The following is a 22061-nucleotide window of genomic DNA, read 5'->3' as shown; positions in this document are numbered from 1 at the left end:
CATCCTAGGGTCCATAAGATTCTGTAGATTGATGATAGAGGGATTAGGGGAAGTTTTGGACCAATAGCCACCCTATTCTTGGAGGCAGGAGAAGGGAGTGGAGTAAGGTGGCCCTGAGGATGTTTTAGGTATTCCAAATGACTTCACGATGCCCAATGAAATGTTGGACTTTCGCCACTCCTTTTTGAAAGTCCTTGGCATGTTTTGCCAGTACAAGACCAAAGTTGGCTTGAACTTGTAGAACTAGTCATGCACTTACTTGAATCCTAGCCCTGATTTATTCTTCATTCAGTAGTTCTGATTTTGAAGGTAATCTTACCACATCTTTTAGTATGCATTGGGTTGGGTTGGTGTCCCTCCACTGATGAAAGGCTCTTTGATCCAGCAGAGCCTTCCAGCCACATAACAGATTTTAAGATGATGGTTAGGAATTCTCCCTCCTTTCTCCATATGCTGTACAGAATTAAGGAACCCTTGTAATATCATGGGAGGGGGTGGGGTGCTGCTGAAGAGGAATTGCTTTGATTCCACTTCATTAATGGAGCGATACCAGTTGGATACAACTCAGTGTCTTTCATTTGTATAACCCATCGGAGCTGTGATAACTATAGTTAACAAACATTCTTAAAAAAATTAATTGAAACCTTACACTAGCAGCAGCAGTTTAATGGATTTTTACCTAGCTGCATTAATTTGCTTTATCAGTTTTTTTCTTGAGTTCAGTTTGTGTTAAAATTTGTAGCTAGTCTAAGCAGAATGTAATGTGTATTTTGGCTTCCATTTCAGAATGTGGATTCTGAAAAAGAAAAAGAACTGGAAAGACAGGCTCGCATTGAAGCAAGCTTGCGTGAACGAGAGAGAGAAGTTCAGAAAGCTCGCTCTGAACAGACAAAGGAGATTGATAGAGAACGAGAGCAGCACAAACGAGAAGAGGCCATCCAGAATTTCAAAGCTCTCCTATCTGATATGGTGAGGTTCCTGTGTGTTGAAATTAACAAGGTCAGGTATGCACTTATGTATAGAAAACACATTACCGTAAATTTCGCTCCATAACACGCAGTTTTTTCTCCTAGAAAGTAAGGGAAAATGTCTGTGCGTGTTATGGAGCGAATGCCTACAGACGGCGGGGGAATTTGCTGCAGTCGTGAGCAGTCCGTGGCTTGCTTTGAAACAGCAAAGCGGGTGTAAGCGGCTCCTGTCAGCTAGCGGAGCCGGGGAGGAGGGAGAGAAGCAGAGTGGGAGTTGGCTGCTTTAAAACAACCCCGTGCTCTCTGTCCCTGCCTGCAGTTTTTTGCTGTCCGATTTTGGATTAGCCACTGTAGGGGCTTTGTGTGTGTGTGTGTGTGTGTGTGTGCTTGAGCTATCATTCTCCTCCTCCTGCTTCCCCTTCACTCTCCCTGCGCCCCTGCGACTTTAGAATTGACACTCTGTGCGTCTGTGTGTGTGTGAGGGCTCCTTCTCTTGCTTCCCGTTCACTCTCCCAGCGCCCCTGCGCGCCCCTGCGACTTTAGAATTGACACTCTGTGTGTCTGTGTGTGTGTGAGGGCTCCTTCTCTTGCTTCCCGTTCACTCTCCCTGCGCCCCTGCGCTCTCCCTCCGACTTTAGAATTGACTGTCTGTGTGTGTGTGAGGGCTCCTTCTCCTTCTCTTGCTTCCATTCACTCTCCCTGCGCTCTCCCAGCGCCCTGCGACTTTAGGGCCAGTTCTCTCTCTCTGTGTGTGTGTGTTTTGACCTCACTGCGCTTGTTGGGGGAGAGTGTTGGTCGCAATTTTTCTTGATTTGTCTCAGAGTGGTTACTATCTTGGTTTTCTTGCCGGGGAGGAGGGAGAGAAGCAGAGCCTGCTTGTTTTAAAGGAGCAAAGCCGGAGAGGAGCCTCTCCTGCATTATTAGCAGCATCCTTCTCCACACACCCCACGTGTGCTCCTTGTCCCTTGAGTGTTTTTCCTTCCCTCCCCACTTAAAACGTGGTTACAAAGCACGGATCCACATGGATCCTCAGGATTTTTGTATTGGGCTACCCCAAACTCACTGTCAGATCACATGTCTGTGGCCACAGCATGAACCACAAAAATCATACAGCCACTGTTTCGTTTAGAATATTTTTTTCTTGTTTTCCTCCTCTAAAAACTGTGTGCGTGTTATGGTCAGGTGCGTGTTATAGAGCGAAAAATACGGTAAATTGTTTCCTGTTGATTTTAATCCCATAAGAGACTGATGTGAGTATAGATGCCTTCCCTAAAGCCCTATGATTTCAGAAGAGCTAAATTATCCATCTTTCCTTTCCCCCTTTTTTCCATTGGCCAGTGTAATAATTGGATGGTATTCAACTAGGTTTTGCTTAGCTACTCAAAGAAATTAATGAACATTACTAGGGCTCCATCTCCATTTTACAGTCATGACTTCCCTCCCCCCCCCCCACTTTAAACAGTCATGGCTTCCCTCCAAAATTCTGAGAACTGCAGTTTGTTAAGGATGTTGAGAGTCAATAGGAGACCCCTAGCCCCCTCACAGAGCTACAGTTTCCAGAGTTCCCTGGGAAGACGGTTTGACTGTTAAATCACTTGCAGAATTCTGCCAAGAAATAGCAAATGGTAGCAAAAGACAGAAAGCGTGATAAGGAAAGGGAATGTTGCATAGCAAAAAACCAATCCTGCTTCCCTCAAAATGAATAATAACAACAAAGAGAATGTGACATTGATGGTCTGTAACATATGGAAAATACATGAAGATACTTTAAACCACAATATCTTAATTTCTCTTTGCTTTGAAGTAATTTGGGGCTGTATGTATGTTTGTACATTTTGTATAATGGGGGGTGGGTCACTGTTCCCCCGGTATCTACATAGATAACCAGTCAGTATTTTTAAATCAAGGACTCCAGCTCATTTGTTCAAAGTAATGTGTGATATCCACTGCTAGTTATACTCTGCTGAAATCAGGTGGATTCAGTAACTTAAGCCCTTCTATATTTGAGGCAGTTGCTGATGACCCAAATGGGTTGGGTATTATTCCTCATCATGTGACGGAGGCAGGAGAGCAAAGAACTCTGGGAGGCAGGCACAGTCTCCTCATTTTTTTCTCTCCTGCCTGATCAGATCGTTTCCCCCCCGGCTCTCACTGATCTTTCTTTAAGCTAAGTTCTTCTACTTTCAAATACTCTTTTTTACTTTACTTTTTTTCTTTTGTGTGTGTGTGGGGGGGCTACTCTTGAGTATGACTTAGTTGGATAATGCTCAATGTTTCCATGAAACTCATAGGTATAAGTATTGTCTTCAGAACAGCCCAAATCCACACTTCTTTTTTTGGGCGGGGGCACATAGCAAAAGAGACCACCTTGGGAATATTTTTACATTAATGCAGACATATTTCTCCCTCTTTGGTAGATGTATTTATACCAAAGTAATGGAGAATTACTTTGACACTTGACACATATTTTTACGACCCGGTCTAGTTGTGACTGTAATTAGTTTTAAACTGTTTTTAATGCTATATTTTAATATTCCTGTAACCCAGCCAGGGACTTTCTAGTGAAGGACAAGTAATAAATGGAGCAATAATAGTAATAATCTTAATGCAAATTAACTAAAGTTTTTGAAGTATATATTTTAACAAGCTGTATAGTGATTGAAATTATTCCTTCCATTAGGTGCGATCTTCAGATGTGTCATGGTCCGATACTAGAAGGACACTTCGAAAAGATCATCGGTGGGAATCTGGCTCCCTTCTGGAAAGAGAAGAGAAGGAAAAACTATTTAACGAACACATTGAGGCACTTACAAAGAAAAAGAAAGAGCATTTTCGGCAACTTCTAGATGAAACTTCATCAGTAAGCAGATGCTCTGCAATTTTTCTTGGCTTCTAACATAGTTTTATGTGTGTATTATATCTTACTACAACATATTATTGAGATTAAATTGGTATTTTCTACTGTCGTTTCATTTTCCACTGACTTCTGCCTAGCAAATCTTGGAACAAAATGTGTATTTGCTGAATTACAAAGTAGACGGTTCAAGCCAACTATTATGTTGTGCCCCTGTTTCTAGATCTGAGCTATGTTGAGCGGGTGGAAAGAGATTTGCAAACATTTATCTGATTCCTTTTGCTAAAGTCTGATGGTTGGTAGCAGATCTCAGATACATATGAAAATGTTTATTGGTGGGGCAGGGAATAGGTTTAATCCTACATTTTAGTAGCATGTATTGATTTATAGTCTACCAAGTTAAACTTCTCACTATTTAAATGACTTCAGTTTCTCAACCTATTTTATTTTGCAAATCTTGTTTAAAAGTAGCATTGAGTTCAAAAGTGAAAACAGTGTAACAATAGACCAAAACTGTCAGCCAGCACCTTTATATCTCCTTCCCCTCACTTAACATTTGAGCACAATTAAAGGGCATCCCACTTCCTGTGTTGTGCAGCAGTAGTATAGGCTGTTTGTGAGAGAGTGAATCCTTCCCCCTGGACATCTGCTGAATAAAAGGTCCTTTGCTTCTTTGCAGCAGCCTCTTCTACTTTTGGGTGCTTTTCTCTGATTATGGTTATCACATGTTAAGTCAGAGACCATCCTTTGCAAAAATTGCAGCTTAGTATTGCATGTTTGCAATTTCTTACCCCAGCCTGTAATATTTCTATTTTTCTATTTCAAAAGATTACCTTAACGTCAACATGGAAAGAAGTAAAGAAAATAATTAAAGAAGATCCCAGGTGTATTAAATTCTCCTCCAGTGACAGGGTAAGAAGCCTTACAGTGGTCATTCTAGACTACCCATGTGATCTTAAAACAAACAGCAATTTCCTCCCTCATATATTTTGTTCAGCAGCCCTTAACAGACATTAGGAGATCTATGTTGTAATGGAGATGCAATGTCCAAATTTGCTTCTTTCTTTTCATGCAGAAAAAGCAAAGAGAGTTTGAAGAGTACATCAGAGACAAATATATTACAGCCAAAGCGGATTTCAGAACGCTTTTGAAAGAGACCAAATTTATAACATACAGGTGTGTATTCAAAAGCAACACAGAGATGGTTCTTCAGCCTTTTAATATTTATGTTGAATATCTGGTTAGCTTTAGCATTTTTTTTAAATGGGGAAAATGGATTACCCTCAGTTCTTTCCATGTATTTGAAAGTATCCAAAATATGGATTTGGATTTTGGGGATGCTGCTGTTCAAATTGAATATCTGTGCCAGGCTAATTTTTAGTACACAAATATTTAGAGATGTATATTTTGTAAAATATGTGGCCTGCTCTAGAAAACCCTAGCTCTGAATTTTTACTTAGCAGTGTGAACAGATTGGGTTGGATACAGAGCTGTTCTTCCACTCCCATAAGGGTTGTTTCTGACCTAGCAGAAGAGTGTTGCATGAAGAAAGTTGCCCCAAGTCCAGAAGAGTTCCTCTCGTTTTGTGCAAGCTCTTCCTCAAAACCATTTTGTGATCCACAATGTTTATATGCTACAACCTGTATTATTATCATTCACTGTTTCTTACAGTGTAGCACAACTCCTTCTACATTGTGCTGCTGCATTATGAAGAGTTGTTGAGCTCAGTTAGCCTCTTCCAGATGTTTAGGACTACTGCTCTCATCAGCCCCAGCCAACAGCCATGCTCGCAGCATCCTACCAGCACGTTGGCTGGAGCTGCAGCAAGTTGTCATCCAAATCATTTGGAGGGCATCAGGTTGGCAAAGGCTATTCTAGCCCCTGTGGGAGAGCTGATGAGAAAGCACTCTTTCTGCTCCAAGCCACTGATTGTTTAGTTAACAGCAGTCCCTACCCATGGATAATTCTATCCATTTACTAAGGATAATTTGACCCCAATAGGTTGTGTACTTTTCTTTTTAGTTAGTCCTTTTGCAGAGTATCTATTTAACAATTTACGTTGTTTATATACCTCCTATATGCTCAAGTGTTCAGTGCAGTTTCAGAAATGTTAACTAACAAAATAACAGATTTGCCTTCAGCTATTAGTGATCTCAGCTGATCTCTACTTGAGGAGCTTAGCTTTGTAGGCTGGAATTCTCTTACTCATTTCCTTCTTGGTTCTTTAAGTAGCCCCAGGAAGATGAAGAAAAGACTGGCAACAACAGTTCTTGTGGGCAGTGGTGCTTTATTCAGAAATTGATGGCCTGAGCTCCCCACTCAGGCTTATTCTCTTATACTTGATTATTGCTATTGTTGTCATTGAAATAAAGCACTGTCTCAAATGAATGTAAATAATCATATTTATCTTCGGTTGGTCTGAAGTACAACTGGGATATTGGCATCCATTTTCTACAGGTGTTCTTCAACTGCAGTGTTTAATTTGAAATGTGCTCATTTTTCTTATTTTACATTTTTATAGTTTAATTAGTGCTGATTTTAAAAGGTACTGGCAGCCCTTGAGACTGAAGTCTTCTGTTTACCTGCAGAACAGATACAGCACAGGCAGTGGCAGTGCAAGATTTTTTACATTCACACATCCCTGCCATTTTGCCTCACCCCTGACCTGAAGGGGCAACCTTATAGGTGAGAGGATAGCCCAGTCTCTGTGTCCTTTTGAGCATTTGGCCTACCTGATTGCAATGTCAAGAGAGATTGATTTTGGTGGGTGGAATTGTTACTGGGACACCTGTCCACTAGTATCTTCACCAAGATTCCAGTTCATTTCTGCGGTGTACTCAGCCATCCAATGGTAATGATGACCCTTACACTTAATTGCAGATCCAAAAAGCTGATCCAGGAATCTGACCAGCACCTGAAGGATATCGAAAAGATATTACAGAATGACAAACGTTATCTGGTACTTGACTGTGTGCCGGAGGAGAGACGCAAACTCATTGTGTCCTATGTAGATGACTTAGATCGCAGAGGTCCCCCGCCTCCTCCCACAGCTTCAGAGCCTACAAGACGAACAACAAAATAATTGTGACATACTCTTGAACAAGAATATCTGTTAAGTCAAGAAGATTGCATGAGCCATCTGTCAGGTTTAATTGTATACATTACCATGAACCTATTGCAAAAACCATCCAAGGAGCAGAGAGAAAAGCAACATTTGTGAACATAAAGCAGTCTCTATGCAGAGAGAACATTTGCATTATCAATGCTTTTTCTCTTTGTCGCATGACTGACAAATATTCTAACCATGCAGCTATTTCCAGTGATTTTTAGGTCCTAGAACAATGCGATATCTGTGTACAAGGTGTGAATGTTGGTAGCATTTTGAAGCGTTCTTGGCAGCGTTACATGTGAAAGCCTTGGGATGATTGATATTTGTGGTTTGAAGTTAAGAACGGCAAAAAATACCGCAGATATCCTAATGGGAGAGCCAAGGTCAGGCATTCTTATGATTAAACTATTGACTGCTGAAGACCGCAGTAAGATTATGCCCCTTCATGAACCTGAAAATATAGGGCCTAATTCTCTACTCATGCGTGGCCTTTCCTGTATATAAATCAGGACTAACCCCATTAACGTCAGATCCAGCATGAGAGGAGAATGAGCCTTGCAGTGACCAAATTGAATAAACACCATTTGATCTTGTTCACAGGCCTGCTTTGATTCCCCCCTCTCCTTTGTCCTCCCCAGTAGGCACAATCAAGTTGCTTTGCCCAGTAGTCGGTAATGTTTTTGCTGTAAATTGGAAATGCACAGGAAAAAGTGTGTTCCCCAGGATAGCACGGTTGTACAAATACACTTTTATTTACCATAAAGTGATCTCTACCAACTTCTGGATTAGAATATGAAGTTCCCTTCTGGGTATTTCTTGTAAACTATATTCCTGTTTTGAATGTTAAACTTGTGTTTCTAAAGTTTAATTTTGAAATGTTGGGATTGTTCAGTTTACGTATTTGAACGACAATAAACCAACCCTTTTTATATATGAATTGTACATGCTTAGTAAATGGCTCATTACATTTGGGCAGAGTGGAGGAGGGAGAATCTGAAGCAAAGGAAATACCATATCCATAGCCCTAGCAGGGTATAAGATGGTGGCACTTTTTTCTATTCCCTCCTCCCCATTTTAGATAGGCAGAAGTTTTTTTCTTCTTATTTCCAGGTTTTCTTGCGCAGTGGGAAGGAAAGTAAGTATATTAGTTCCAAGGCTGGCATAATTTGATGGCAGATGTTGCCACACCCACAGTGGGAAGACTTATGAGGGCTAACATTCCTGGACTTCCACAGCAATCATAGGATCACATCCTAAGTGTTTATTTGATGAGTCAGGCAATATGGAAATCATACAAATAGGCATGGGATTTTTATGGAAAAATCACCTACATGTTTAAAGTAGTCAAAATGTCAGAGCATGGGCATCATAATGGGGAGGGGGAAATAATTTTTTACTTTTTGAGGAATTATATCAAAGGATAAGGGTTTGTAGTGGATTCAGAGGATTCCCAAGCTAATGTAAATTGCTTTAGAGGGATTCTGGGCTTGTCCAAGGTGTATGAGATGCCTCAAGACAAGACAAGAATCCCACCCCCAAAGTTTGGTGATTTGAACGCGCAACAAATGCTGTAGAGAACATGTCTCTAAAGCTTACCTTATAACAAAAACGGCAGGGTGCTTTGAGAAAAAGGTAAAGCACCAAGAGAAATGGGAAAGCTCTTGTGATTGACAGGTCTAGCTTGAAATCAGAGGGAATGATTACTGTCCAACTAGATTTGACTGTCCAATTCCAGTGCTTTTGGGGGAGGGGTGTGAATAAAATACTAACAGCATCTATATTTTGTTGAATTTCAAGGTAAAAATAAAGTATAGCTTTTATTTCTAAGTACCACAGAGCAGTTTAGCCGCAAATGCTTCTTTTAAAAATGCCTAAGTATGTGCACATTTCCTCACTAATGAAAGTAAAGCGAGTTCTGCAGGGCTGTTTTCTCTTTAGAGTTGCCAGATCATTTATGATACGCGCCATGAATGGAAAATTACGGTGTTGTCATAGGTTGTATATGCATTTACAAACACACACCCCCCGCCCCCTATTGCTTGCAGACCATTTCAATGAAAGAACTTGGATCAACATATGACTGGTGGAATATTTCTCCTGTATAATTCCAGAGGGCGGGGACGCAGGTGGCGCTGTGGGTAAAACCTCAGCGCCTAGGGCTTGCCGATCGAAAGGTCGGCGGTTCGAATCCCTGCGGCGGGGTGCGCTCCCGTCGTTCGGTCCCAGCGCCTGCCAACCTAGCAGTTCGAAAGCACCCCTGGGTGCAAGTAGATAAATAGGGACCGCTTACTAGCGGGAAGGTAAACGGCGTTTCCGTGTGCGGCTCTGGCTCTGGCCAGAGCAGCGATGTCACGCTGGCCACGTGACCCGGAAGTGTCTCCGGACAGCGCTGGCCCCCGGCCTCTTGAGTGAGATGGGCGCACAACCCCAGAGTCTGTCAAGACTGGCCCGTACGGGCAGGGGTACCTTTACCTTTACCTTTATAATTCCAGAGACATCCTACAGATGCAAAGTATTATACTAGTATTCCTTTTCAGTATTGTAGTACATTTTAATTTTGTGTCTGTTTCTACAGTGCTGGTAAGGTACACAATATAAACCATGTCTTTGGTAAACACTTGGCTTTATAAACTTGCCTGCTGAGGAGGGGGAAAGCAAAAAAACACAGCTTTTGTGGTTGCATCAAATATAGTTACTACCTCAATAAGGTGAGCCTGGTGCAGCAGGAGCAATCTGAACACCCACGTCTTATTGCACAAACAGCAGCCAATGCAGTTGCAATCAAACTAAGCATAGTGATGAAAGATACAATGCTCTGTACACAACCAAGTGAAAATGCACTTATGGATAACCAAACGACTTGGAAGTTTATTGAAACTGGCATGTTTAACCACACATAATCTAAGTAGTTGTTCGGGTTGGCAATTTTTTTACAAGCAAAAATACAGTAGCACGTAATCCAAGAGCTGCATCTCAGGATATTTTGCAATGTCACAGAAGCACAATTCTTACTTGGCAAAATGCAGTGTTGCTGTTCCAGGTTTGATCCAGTGGAATAATCTGCTAATGTAAAAAGGGGAGGTGATTTCTACCACTTCCCACTCAGCCTGCTTTGCCACCTAACACTTTTCTGGAGGATCTGCCAACTTCCTGAACAGACTTGCAGGAGGCTGCAGGAGGAAAAGGGAAGCAGTGAAAATTATTTTTCGTTGTATGGTAAAAGACTCTCTCCACTGGATCAACATCTGTTCTGCAAGCAGAAAAGGCAGCACTGGATTTCATCCACAATATACATTGTTACTCCCCAATGTCCTCAGTTCTATTAATGCAGCCTAAGGCAAACACATTGAATCTCACAGTGTAGTAGCCACTAGAGGCAACAGAAATGTCTTTGGCCAGCCCTATTAACAGTTCTATGCATTTAAAATGTTTCCAGGAACAGTTGTTGTGTCCCTGTTCGTTTCAGAGGGACATGTACCAATTAAAATGTCATCAATACATCGGAATCGAACAGCTGCAAGATCTGAACTGTAACTTTAATCCTCTGAACTTTTTATGTATGTATGTACAGTTCCACCTTTAAGCACTCAGAAAACCTATAAGGACGAATAGCACGTTTTAAAAGCCAGTTTGCTGGAGTCAGTTTTTCCTTTCATATACAAATGTGCTTCAGCAGTTGTGAACAGTATTGCTATGTGATGGATAATGCATGTTGCCTTGCACTGAAATAAGACTAATCCTGTCCTGCATATACAAAAGTTGTATTTCCAGAACTGTGGAAATGAGCCACACCTGATGATAGAACTCAATCAGTAACTCACTTGCTCTTTTCAAAAACAGTATTTTAAATGAGAGCGAGTGAGTCCTCATATGAAGATGAAACAGCCAACTGTATCTACAATTGAGAGATAAAGTAATATAGAAATGTTGCTTTGGAAAAATATATATACCGGTTGCATAATAAGGTCCTGGTGAAAATGATACCACTTCATTTTGGCTCTTGTTCAAAACTTGCCTTGCTGCCAAATACAAATGTTATATTAATTGCTAAATGACTATACAGTGGAATGGAAGATTTCTACACACCTGGTTTGGAACACTATACTTAGACTATAAAGCTTATTTCTGTTATTCGTGTCAAGTGGCAAGCCCATTAAGAAGGCTAATCAGTTAGCAGAAAAACATGAGCCACATTTTCTTTGAGCATGTTTAATACATACTAAGTGTAATAATGAGAGAACCTGTCATGCATACTGCTTCATTAGTTAAAACCAAATTACACCTTTTGCTCTGCCCTTCTTTTTGAGTTGGTCAAAACCTGTTCAAAGCCATAATTGTTCACCCCAAAGTGTGCCTACAAAACCTATATACAGAGTATGTATTATAAATAAGCACAAAGCCCTTCTGTTTTATAGTCATCTCATGCAATTTCAGCTCACTTCTTGATGCAAAACTACTTTGCAAATGTAACCAAATTACTATTTTTTTCTTCCTGAAATTTTAACTTAAATCACCATCTGAAAGTACAAGACATGCATTTTAAGTAAAATGAGAAATAAAAATCTCACAGCAGAATAACTGGAATGATTAACTGACAGTTGCATTTGTTCATTACATTAATTCTGAAGACGTTGATAAGTCCCAAGCACACATGCAAAGGTGTAAAACTAAAGTAGTATACCCAGTTCAGCATTACTCCAAGTAAGCAACAAAATTATGATTATATATATATATCAACTTTCTAACTTCAGTTCTGTTGATCACAACCTACTGTCTCTTGCCCTTCATGTTCCCAAGGAATAGGGTCATTGTCTTGAGCATCAGGGACTGCTTCCCTGTCATGCCAGAATTGTTCAACATCTGGCAAAATGGGCATCTCCTTCTTGATTTCCATGCTTTCTGAGGTTTGAGGGACGGAGGGGGGCTCTTTTTCTTCATCAGGAGTCACTACCTCTGGAGAAGGAACAGAATCTGGGGCTTCCTCCGTGTTGTCAACCACGGTTTCCTCCTGATCTTCTGGGGCAGGCAGAGGTTTCTTCAGCGTAAGCCTTTTCCACAAGCCTTTGAAACCCTCCCTGAACTCTTCTGACATCAGTACAAAGATGAGAGGGTTGGCTGAAGAGATGGCAAACATCAGGACCTGGGTAGTGGCCATGAATCCTTGTGGGGGAGCAGGCCCACCCTTCTTCAGGTGCCAGACCCACAGCCAAGATATCCAGTCAGGAAGCCACATCACAGCAGAGGTGACAGTAACACTCAGAAGCATCATAGTCAGGCACCTGGATCTGATCTGGTTCCTCAGGTTCTGAGTCTTGGTCCCCCTCCGCTGGCATCTGCCATAAGCTCTCCAGAAATAAAAGAAAGCAAAAGTGAGGGGGGTGCAAAAGACCAGCAGGGGATAAAGCTTGACAAAGGCTGACATAAACTCGTGAGCATGGGCTGGAATGCTCACGATGCACAAAGCAGAGCCTACCTCCGGCTCCCAGAGGCTGCTGAAGAACCACAAAGGCAGCGGGATTCCTAAGGCCAGCAGCCAAATCGCCAGCAGCACAACGCAGATGGTGTGCCATTTGATGCTCACCTGCTTAGCCGGGTTATTTGCATACATGAAGCAAGTCTTGGCAACCACAGCGATGGTCAAGCTCTTGGCTGTCATGCAAGCGTGTCGGAACCAGTCAGAGGTTTTGCAAAGAAACCACCCCAGGTACCAGGCTCCTCTGGAGTAAGCCGCTGCCCTGAAGGGCACAACAAAGAGGACGAGGAGCAGGTCTGCCAGGCTGAGGTTGAGGATCAAGGAGTGGATCATGGACGGCTTCCCTTTCTTGGAGTTGTACAGTAGGATCCCAATGACACACACATTCCCTGCAAAGCCAGCCAGGCAGATCACCCCCAAGAAGGCTGGGATCACCACCTTCCACTCCTTGGAATCCTGGGGCTCATAGCCTCCTGCATAATGGATTGGTAAAGCCAGGGAACTGTTCATGGTGCTGAAGGCAGATTCTGTCCACCAAAGCCTCTGTTTTTGTCGATGATGCACGCCAATGGGAGGTAAATCCTCCTTGCGCCGTTCTGTCTCCTTTAAGCCCTCTGTGGGTGAGGAAAATCTACCATTCTGTAAGTAATACAAAACCTCTGCGAAAAGCCTTGATACAGTACATGTGGTTCTAGCCAGATCCTCTCATTGCTATATACCTGCGACGGCTTTGATTGACAGTCCCCTGGTGGGAGCACGTAGTCTGCTGCTTATTAGCAAGTCTAATAACCTGTGTAGCAGCCCCATGGAGTAATTAAAGTGATTCTTCCATAAATGATGTAAAACTCAAAAATGCTGTGCCCGATTCCTTTTATTACTATTATTTATTTTTTTACAAACTATAATGTGCAGCTAATCTCTGGACATTTATTAGCGTAAACAGCAGGACTGAATGGTTTTCTGATTTCGATGCTAATTTGAACTTGGGCCATTGGCTAAAATAATTCTGCAATCATGCCAAAAATATGTAGAACTCAAAAAGCTCCACTCCAGGTGCTACAGGTGCAAACTTCATAGAAAATTGCCTTTGCAGTTCTGTGAGTTAATGACAGGGTGGTGTCACTGAGCAGACTCTCTTAATGATTTGATAAACATTTGACATGGGTATATTCCATGCTCTTTTACTGGGGGTTTTTTAAACTTAAATTTATATTATTTTAAGGAGAAGGGGGGGGGAGAGATTTATTTATTTATTTTTATTATTATTTAAGAGAGTGGGGGGTTGGGATTTAAAAAGTAAAAATATGAGTAAAAGGTGGCTGCAACAGCAGTGCCCCCCTTAAAAAGGAAAAATATTTAAAAATGGGGGGGGGGAGAAACGTGTTTTGTTTTTGTTTTGTTTTTTAAATTGGAAAAAATGAAACATACTGGGGGGGGGACACCTAAAAAATAAAAATAGGTTTTTTTTGGATGGTGTTAAGCCGCGTTCTCTTCTCTTGTGGGGAGTTGTCCGTTGCGCTGCTTCCCTCTGGGTCCCAGCCTGCTCTAGGCACGTTAGCCACTGTGGAGGTAGGCTTGGGTCGGGCCTGGCTTGACTGCGTGGTTTTTCGAGGCCTCTCTGGCCCTCCCGGTGCTCTCCTACCTCTGTTCTCCCTTTGTGGCAGTAGTGATGACAGTAAGCTGGGGAGGAGGTCGGGGCTCCCTTTTCTTTCCTTTTTCCTTCTTTTTCTGCTGGCTCCTTAGGCCTCCAAGGCCCCAGAGCTCCACCGGCGCGTGGGCGGGTGTTCTCAGCCCTGGCTTGATGAGGATCGCTGGGGGAGTGTTTGGCGGTTCCCTCGGTTGACCCGCTGGGTGCCCCTGGTTCAACCCCGGTGACGGTGTTAGCGGCAGCAATCCTGGTGGCCCGGGAGCCTGCTAGGCAGCACAGCTGCCTTCAGGAGCTCTGCTGCACCGTGGCCCACGCCATATTGCCTCCATTTGTATATATTATTTTAGATCATTTCACAGGATACAGATTTTTCTCCCTCCGCATCTTATCCTCACAACCACCCGATGAGGCAGATTCAGCTGAGAAACAGTGCCTGGTGCACAGTCATCCAGTGAGTTTCATGGCTGGGTTGGCATTTGAACCCTGGTCTCCCCAGGTCCTAGTCGAACACGCTAACCACCACACTTTGCTAAGAATCACATTCTACTAAAGTTCAACAGAAATTTATCCTCCCATAATTTAAGACCATTATATCTAGGCCTGTCTTCTGGGAAAGTTGAGAGCAAATCCTTGCCTCTTCTATGTGACAGACCTTCTCCTATTTGAGGAGTCCCACCTCAGTTTTCTTTCCTCCTGGCTGAACGTGCCCATTTCCTTCAACTTTCATCATAGGACTTGTTTTCCATATGGCTGACCACCATTACTGCCCTCTTTGGAACCTGTTCCAGTTAGTTTATATACTTCTTAAAGTGTGGCATCCAGAACCACAGCTAGGTACAGGATGCCAATAAGTTAGTAAAGGTAAAGGTACCCCTGCCCGTACGGACCAGTCGTGTCCGACTCTAGGGTTGCGTGCTCATCTCGCTCTAGAGGCCGTGAGCCGGCGCCATCCGAGGACACTTCCGGGTCACGTGGCCAGCGTGACGAAGCTGCAGCTGGTGAGCCAGCACCAGCGCAGCGCACGGAAACGCCGTTTACCTTCCCACTATAAAGTGGTACCTATTTATCTGCTTGCACTTAAGAGTGCTTTTGAACTGCTAGGTGGGCAGGAGCTGGGACTGAACAACGAGAGCTCACCCCGCCACGGGGATTCGAACCGCCGACCATATGATCGGCAAGTCCTAGGCACAGAGGTTTTACCCACAGCGCCACCCGCATCCTAATAAGTTGGTAGGATGGGCTTTTTACCATTTAATGATTGGTGAGGGTTAATGGGCATTTGAATTTGATGCTACATCACTGTCCACAAGTTTAGTGTCAGATACCCTAGAAATTATGATGGTTGAAAACCAAAACCTCAAATTCAGTGGTACCTCTGGTTACGTACTTAATTCGTTCTGGAGGTCCGTTCTTAACCTGAAACTGTTCTTAACCTGAAGCACCACTTTAGCTAATGGGGCCTCCCACTGCCGCCATGCGATTTCTGTTCTCATCCTGAAGCAAAGTTCTTAACCTGAAGCACTATTTCTGGGTTAGCGGAGTTTGTAACCTGAAGTGTCTGTAACCTGAAGCATATGTAACCTGAGGTACCACTGTACTTGTCCTGTGTGGAGAACAAAGCCCAGTTGTTGCTGCTGCTGCTATATTTGCCCTATTTAATATTCTCAGCCAGTTCAATCTTACTAAAAGCTTACACTGGGTATCATGTAGAAAAACAAATGGGTAGAAAATGAAATGGACATGTGCGCAGCCACTATTTTAATAAGGCTGACCATGTTGCACTGCTTTTCCCACCTGTGCGGGTAAGCAGGAAGGAAAAGATTATTCTTTTTGCTTTCTGATCCAAGGAAGACAGTGAAGTGGGTTGTCTGCTTATTATTCACTCACTGTTCCCCAGCTGGTATTACAAATGGGCCACTTTTTAAAGTGACAAGGAGCATTATTCTCATTGCAGCACATTAGTATATATATAATTCATTTCCTCTTAGAAAGCCTCAGCAGCACTACCTACTGCTCATTTTTTCTGTGCCATAGTTTGCCTGATACTAAAGATGTGTAGGTGGTGGGAGTATCAGTGAGCTTGTGAGAACATGAATCATATACCCAGGTGTCAACCTGGCTTGCTGATTTGTTGATTTAGCTACTTTCTTCAAGAATGGTGCCAATGTGTTTATTCCTATTTCTCTCCTGCCACCAAAAACAAACACACCGCTCTGATTGCAGATGGTAGGTTTCTTTGTTTTTACAGTGAATGTTTTTTTATGAGTAGCTACCATCTCCATTTGAGCCTAGCCATTTCCCCTTCCTACTTCTTTCTCCACACCTTCCCTCAATCTGCTTAGGAGGCTTGAGAGAATCCCCCAAAACAGATTGACAGATGTCGTCCCACTCCCACTATGACTTCCTTGGTTACATCACAACAATGGAAACTTACTTCTCCAAACGCACAAGCTGAAAACCACACAAAATGCAATGAAATACTCTGCAGCAATATCCTCCTACAGGTATAACCACCAGCATGGACCCAACTCACAAATAATACTCTATTGTGGTCCCCAGTATTTGCCCCAAACATGCCGTGTGGTGGTGCTTGGCCTGCCTTCCTCAGGCTTAGCAATGCAATCATTATGGAATACTCCCATGAGAATTTGTGTCTATTTTGAAAGCTTCCATCTGCCAGGGCTAAATGCATCTGATACCAAAGGCTATTGCAATGCCATCTGAGCAAAAGAAGAGCAGGGGATAGCTTCTACCTGCAAACATTAAACTATCTCAGCACATGTAATATTTGAAGCATCAGTACTTTTCTTAACTGGCATGGCTGATCATGCAACTACATTGTTAGCCAAAATAGTATCTGCCTGACGTATGCAGTGTGCAGTTTGTTGGGTTGACAGCAGGGTATTGCTGTTTTTCACATTGGCAGCCTGTGTTCCAGTCTCTGTTCATCCTTATGAGATGTTGGTGGCCTTTGCCATATCACTGGCTCCAGCCACATACATAAGTATATTCATTCACATTGACAGCTACATCCAGACATTTCCATGGGACCTGAATGAACACTGTCTATCTGTGTCCATAGAAAATCTCTGTATGCAACGGCATGTTTCCTTGAGCCAACCTCCCTTGCTGAATCTAACTCTTGGATTTGCTTATCTGTAAAATGGAAGCAATGGCGACCTAACTCATGGGCTACATGCAGTGCTTTTTTAAAATAAAAAAATATTTAAGGGTACAGTTGTACCTCGGGTGACAGACACTTCAGGTTACAGACGCTTCAGGTTACAGACTCCGTTAACCCAGAAATAGTACCTCAGGTTAAGAACTTTGTTTCAGGATAAGAACAGAAATCGTGCGATGGCGGCAACAGCAGGAGGCCCCATTAGCTAAAGTGGTACCTCAGGTTAAGAACAGTTTCAGGTTAAGAACAGACTTCCAGAAAGAATTAAATTCTTAACCCGAGGTACCACTGTACTCTCATTTTGACTCAAGAAAATCACCATTTTATAGTTCAAATCGAGAAAAATAAATACAGTAAATGGACAAAAGTACTAAGAATATGCATTGCCTCATATTACACAGCTGACAGCTCACAGTAACTTCCACAATGAGGCCAAACTTTCATCAGTAAAACACCACACATCAACATTCCACACTGATTCACACACTAAAAACTTGCTTCCATCTGAGACTCAGGAAACACCAGGAAACACCAGCCGCCATCAGAAGTGGTAACAACAAAACTGACCAATTACCGTGCTAGATTCCAACTCCTGCTTCATGCATTAAACGCTCGCGTTCGTCTGAGACTCAGGAAACACTGTGACAGGAAATGAGGCCACCAACGGGGATAGCAATGGAACTGACGATTCACCGTACTAGAGAAGAAACTAATTTTTTTTAGTTTCTTCTCCCGTTAGATTCACAAAATGTTTAGGGGTACACGTACCTCTGCATCCCCCCAGGAAAAAAAGCACTGGCTACATGTAAGCATTAATAAAAGACAAGGAAATGGTTTCCGCTGCTTGTGACCTGGATACAGGAAGGACCACCTTCTCCCACATAACCCTGCTTGTATGCTGAGATTATATTTGGACGGTAGCAGATGGTATGGTGGCCTTACAGTAAGGTACAGGATGACCAAGGCAGAATGGAAGATGACCACACAATTGTATGTATTTTTGTGGAAGTAACACCTGGGAGCTGACAACTTTACATAACCAAATTAGCAAGGTGAGGATAATTTATATTGAGTAGAAGCATCAGTGCAGAGTGTGGTTTGCATTGAAGTCACCCCGCCAGCTCTTTTTAGTTTAGTTTGAGTCCTTGGAAAAGTGTCTGGCTGGCTCACTACCCATTTACTGTGCTCACAGTAAATGGATTTTGGGTCTGAGTTTTGGGCTGGACACGCAGTTTTAGTTATCATACATGACCACTTCAGTTACAGGTAGGTAGCCGTGTTGGTTTGCCGTAGTCTAAACAAAATTAAAAAATGCACACGAAAGCTCATACCAATAACAAACTTAGTTGGTCTCTAAAGTGCTACTGGAAGGAATTTTTTAATTTTGTTATTACCATTTCAGGACATGCTGAACTCTCCTTGAGTCTACTCAGTCATCCTTGCCTTGACAGTTTTGCTCACATGAACAGAAGGCACTCTAGGTCTTTGTGAAGAAAAAATTTAAAATTTTGTGGCTAACAATTATATTGGGTTTTTTCCCCTCCCAGAAGCTAAGAAGGCTACCTTACTGGAATATGTTCTAGGAAACAGTGGGTCTTACATGCAAAATCCACTAGATGGCACAGCTTTGTCATAGATTTGATGCAAAGTGGAATGGATTTCAGATGTGAACTGAAAGCACTCTCCTTATGGTTGCAGAGGTGGCTTTCGGAAACCAGACATGTGGGCATATTTTAAAAGGCATAGGAGAAATGCTTCCCCATGTTAGCTATGACTAATTCACAAAGGTTCCAAAAAACAATGTGGAAGTGGAGGAATTGCCAGTGTTCCCTCGTGCAAAGGACAATCACTTCCCATTTGTGGCTTCTCATATGCCATATTACAGAATGTGGATGAATATGAAACAATACAGGAATAAACTAGTGATGAGGAAACACTAGTCCTCTCAAACATCACTGGACTTCCATCATCCATAACTGCAGGCCATGCTCACTGGGGCTGAAAGGAGTTGAAGTCTAGCCACATACGGCCAAGGGCTCCCTCTCCCTGCTCTAAGAATTATAAAGGGGTTAGGGTGAAAGGGTGCTAAGAAAAGTGGAATCCCTATGAGGATGAGTTGATGACGATGATAAATTACAGTGGTACCTTGGGTTACATACGCTTCAGGTTACATACCCTTCAGGTTACACACTCCGCTAACCCAGAAATAGTACCTCAGGTTAAGAACTTTGCTTTAGGATGAGAACAGAAATTGTGCTCCAGCGGTGCAGCAGCAGCAGGAGGCCCCATTAGCTAAAGTGGTGCTTCAGGTTAAGAACAGTTTCAGGTTAAGAACGGACCTCCGGAATGAATTAAGTACTTAACCTGAGGTACCACTGTACTAGGGTGAGGTTAGAAGCAGGACCAGCCCTACCATTAGACAGACTGAGTTGGCTTCCACAGACGCTTTGTGGCAGGAAACAATGTCAAGGTGTTGCAGGACAGGGCCGTGTGTGCTTCATCGCCTGCTCCCTTTCTAAAACAGTCTGCTGCCTTCAAGTGTGATAGAGGATGATTCCCCACTGTTAGTACTGAAGAAAGTTTTAACATAACATGGAAGGGGATATCTTGCTTTTTGCCTTAGGACCAGCCCTGGTTCACTAGGAAAGTAAAAGGGAACCCCTTAGCACAAAGATGGAAGATGTTGTTAAGTCTAAGGGAAACTTTCAAGGGCTGCCTGCTGGTGGGGGGCAGAGGCAGAAGCAGAGGTGAGTGGCACAATGACCACACACTTTAGCTTTGAATGGTAAGCTAGCTTGTGTTACACCCACACCTCTTTGTCAGAATTCAAGGACATATTCTGGCCGGGCAAAAATGCCCAGGGTGTGATACAGAGCCAGTGAGGGGTGTGGCCTGGGGAGGGGTGAGGTTCCCTGCCTCTGCTAAGCACTAAGGTGCTTCATGTAATTTGATCAGCAGGGCATTATAATTAACCTGAAAAATCCATTTTGCAGTACAGCAGCATTCCTGACCTGCCCCATTTTACCTCAAGCTGCCATATAGGGGGAAAGGACTTAATACAAATCTTACTATGCAGACTTCAAATAGTTTATCCAGGTTCTTGAGATCTATTAGCTGTGTGTCCTCTTTTTAGGGATGTTTGAATTATTTGGAGCAAGTTGCTGAGGTAAAAATTCTCCTGAATTTACACAAAGACATGCATGTGCTTGCCACAATATGGCCTAGCTGCATTGGTGGCGTCAATTTCACTATACCCTGCTTACTACAGTGAGTGTGTGAGAGAGAGATTCATGGTCTCATATAGGGCTACTACCATGGCTTATTAATTCATTTCATGATTTGTATTACATCGTCATAGATAAAATGGATGGTGGAAACTGTAGGCTGACATATACTGCAGGGCACTATTTTTAGGAAGGCTGCGCCAACCACTACGTAACACTACTGAGATGTCATTGCCAACACCCGGGAGGATTCTACTGAGGGAATGTTAAATGTACTTGGTTGTCTATTCTGTTCTCTAACATGCCATTTACAAATTTTAAGTACATGCTTTCCCCCTCACACACCTCTTTGATATTTTTCAAATACCCAGAGAAAGGTTCTTCTGAAATCTGAAACAAAGCTATTGATTCTCACAAGCTAAGGAAAATCAGACTGTTTGAACCGAGATGCCTCATTTCATTATTTGCAAAACTGGTGGTACATGTATAGTGACATTTGGTAACAAAGGATGCAGATAGCCTCCCAAAATAAGTGACAGTTTTGCTGTGACTTCCTACTGGACTAGGGGTTTGGCACTGATTCCATACTTCACATACTAATTCTAATTAAATTACACACACACACACACACACACACACAGAGAGAGAGAGAGAGAGAGAGAGAGAGAGAGAGAGAGAGAGAGAGAAACTAATCAGTGTTCAATTTTTAATACAAATATCTAACACTAAATTGTTAAAGACTGAATGTCCATCACAGACAATGCCAGAAGGGTGTAGGGTGGGGTAAGCACCCTCTGAAAAGGAGCCTGCCCCCCATTCCTGAACTCCTGTCATTAACATATGATGTCAATTTTCTTTCTTACCCACCTAGAAATATACTTTGCTCCTTCTATATTTCCCCTGCCCTAAATCCCCCCCCATGTCATCACTTATGTCCAGTCTTAAGATTCACCTTTGTGAAGTGTGGGGCTGCTTTGGATCATTGCTCAGTCCTGGCTTTAATTAGTGTCTGACCCACAGATTGCATGTTTTGTTTCCTCATAAAGTTATTAATGACTCGTGGTTTTCTTTTTCCCCCACGATAAATTAATTGGTATCTCTACCCTGGTAGCAAAGATTTCCATCTTGAGTTTATAATTGCAGTCCTTCCCTCTGTGGGTTTTTAATGTTGCCTGTTAATTACCTCCCTGTACATGGGACAGCAGAAGCCATACTGGGGGTCCCCCAGTCAAGTCTCCCTCCACCAGTCATTCCTCTCCAGCCGTGCATTTGGAGATAACTAGGGTTGGTATTTTGCATGCTTTTGTGGGCTGCTCACCCAGCTAAATTCAGCCTATTCAGACTAACACAAAGCTCTCTGATCAAAAGTATCGCTCTTCAGCCATTGTGAGATATTTTTAGCATCTACAAAGGCAGAGAAGATGGAAAGCAGGCAAAGTGCAATATCTGTAATCGAATTGCTGCACTTAAAAAGGAACCGTCGAGTACTTTGTCTCAGGTTTGACCTACCATGATGATTCTCATTAATCTGGTCTGATGGAGAAGAGGGGGAGAGGAGGAGAGGGTTAGCCAGGCTGTAGAAACAAGGAAGAAACACCTCCTTT

The 22061-nt window shown here is 42.7% G+C and overlaps 2 protein-coding genes across 20 annotated transcripts in view; one reads left to right on the top strand and one right to left on the bottom strand.

The window, feature by feature from the left end:
* TCERG1 (transcription elongation regulator 1) overlaps positions 1–7862 on the top strand; it is a 36072-nt gene extending 28210 nt beyond the window's left edge. For 13 of the 19 annotated variants that reach the window (XM_083728224.1, XM_083728237.1, XM_083728238.1 and 10 more), the window contains 5 exons: positions 787–969; positions 3649–3828; positions 4651–4734; positions 4898–4998; positions 6703–7862. In XM_083728224.1, coding sequence (XP_083584350.1) covers positions 787–969; positions 3649–3828; positions 4651–4734; positions 4898–4998; positions 6703–6904 — 750 coding nt within the window. In that variant the 3' untranslated portion in view covers positions 6905–7862. Of the gene's footprint in view, positions 1–786; positions 970–3648; positions 3829–4650; positions 4735–4897; positions 4999–6343; positions 6508–6702 lie in introns of all 19 variants that reach the window. The other 6 variants (XM_083728225.1, XM_083728231.1, XM_083728233.1 and 3 more) reach the window with 4 other exon arrangements.
* A 1910-nt stretch (positions 7863–9772) lies between these two features.
* On the bottom strand, positions 9773–13092 carry GPR151 (G protein-coupled receptor 151). The gene has a single exon (XM_083728293.1). The coding sequence runs from the start codon at positions 12912–12914 to the stop codon at positions 11679–11681; it is 1236 nt and encodes a 411-aa protein (XP_083584419.1). The 5' UTR covers positions 12915–13092; the 3' UTR covers positions 9773–11678.
* Between the last annotated feature and the right edge of the window lie 8969 nt (positions 13093–22061).

The sequence above is a fragment of the Podarcis gaigeae genome (assembly GCF_964106915.1).
Source record: "Podarcis gaigeae genome assembly, chromosome: 2".
Lineage (NCBI taxonomy): Eukaryota > Metazoa > Chordata > Lepidosauria > Squamata > Lacertidae > Podarcis > Podarcis gaigeae.
The sequence above is the reverse complement of the archived record's forward strand: the minus strand, read 5'-3'. Positions and strand labels throughout refer to the sequence as shown.

Excerpts from the sequence above, each read along its gene's own strand:
- GPR151 (XM_083728293.1), bottom strand. The coding sequence starts at position 12,914 with ATGAACAGTTCCCTGGCTTTACCAATCCATTATGCAGGAGGCTATGAG.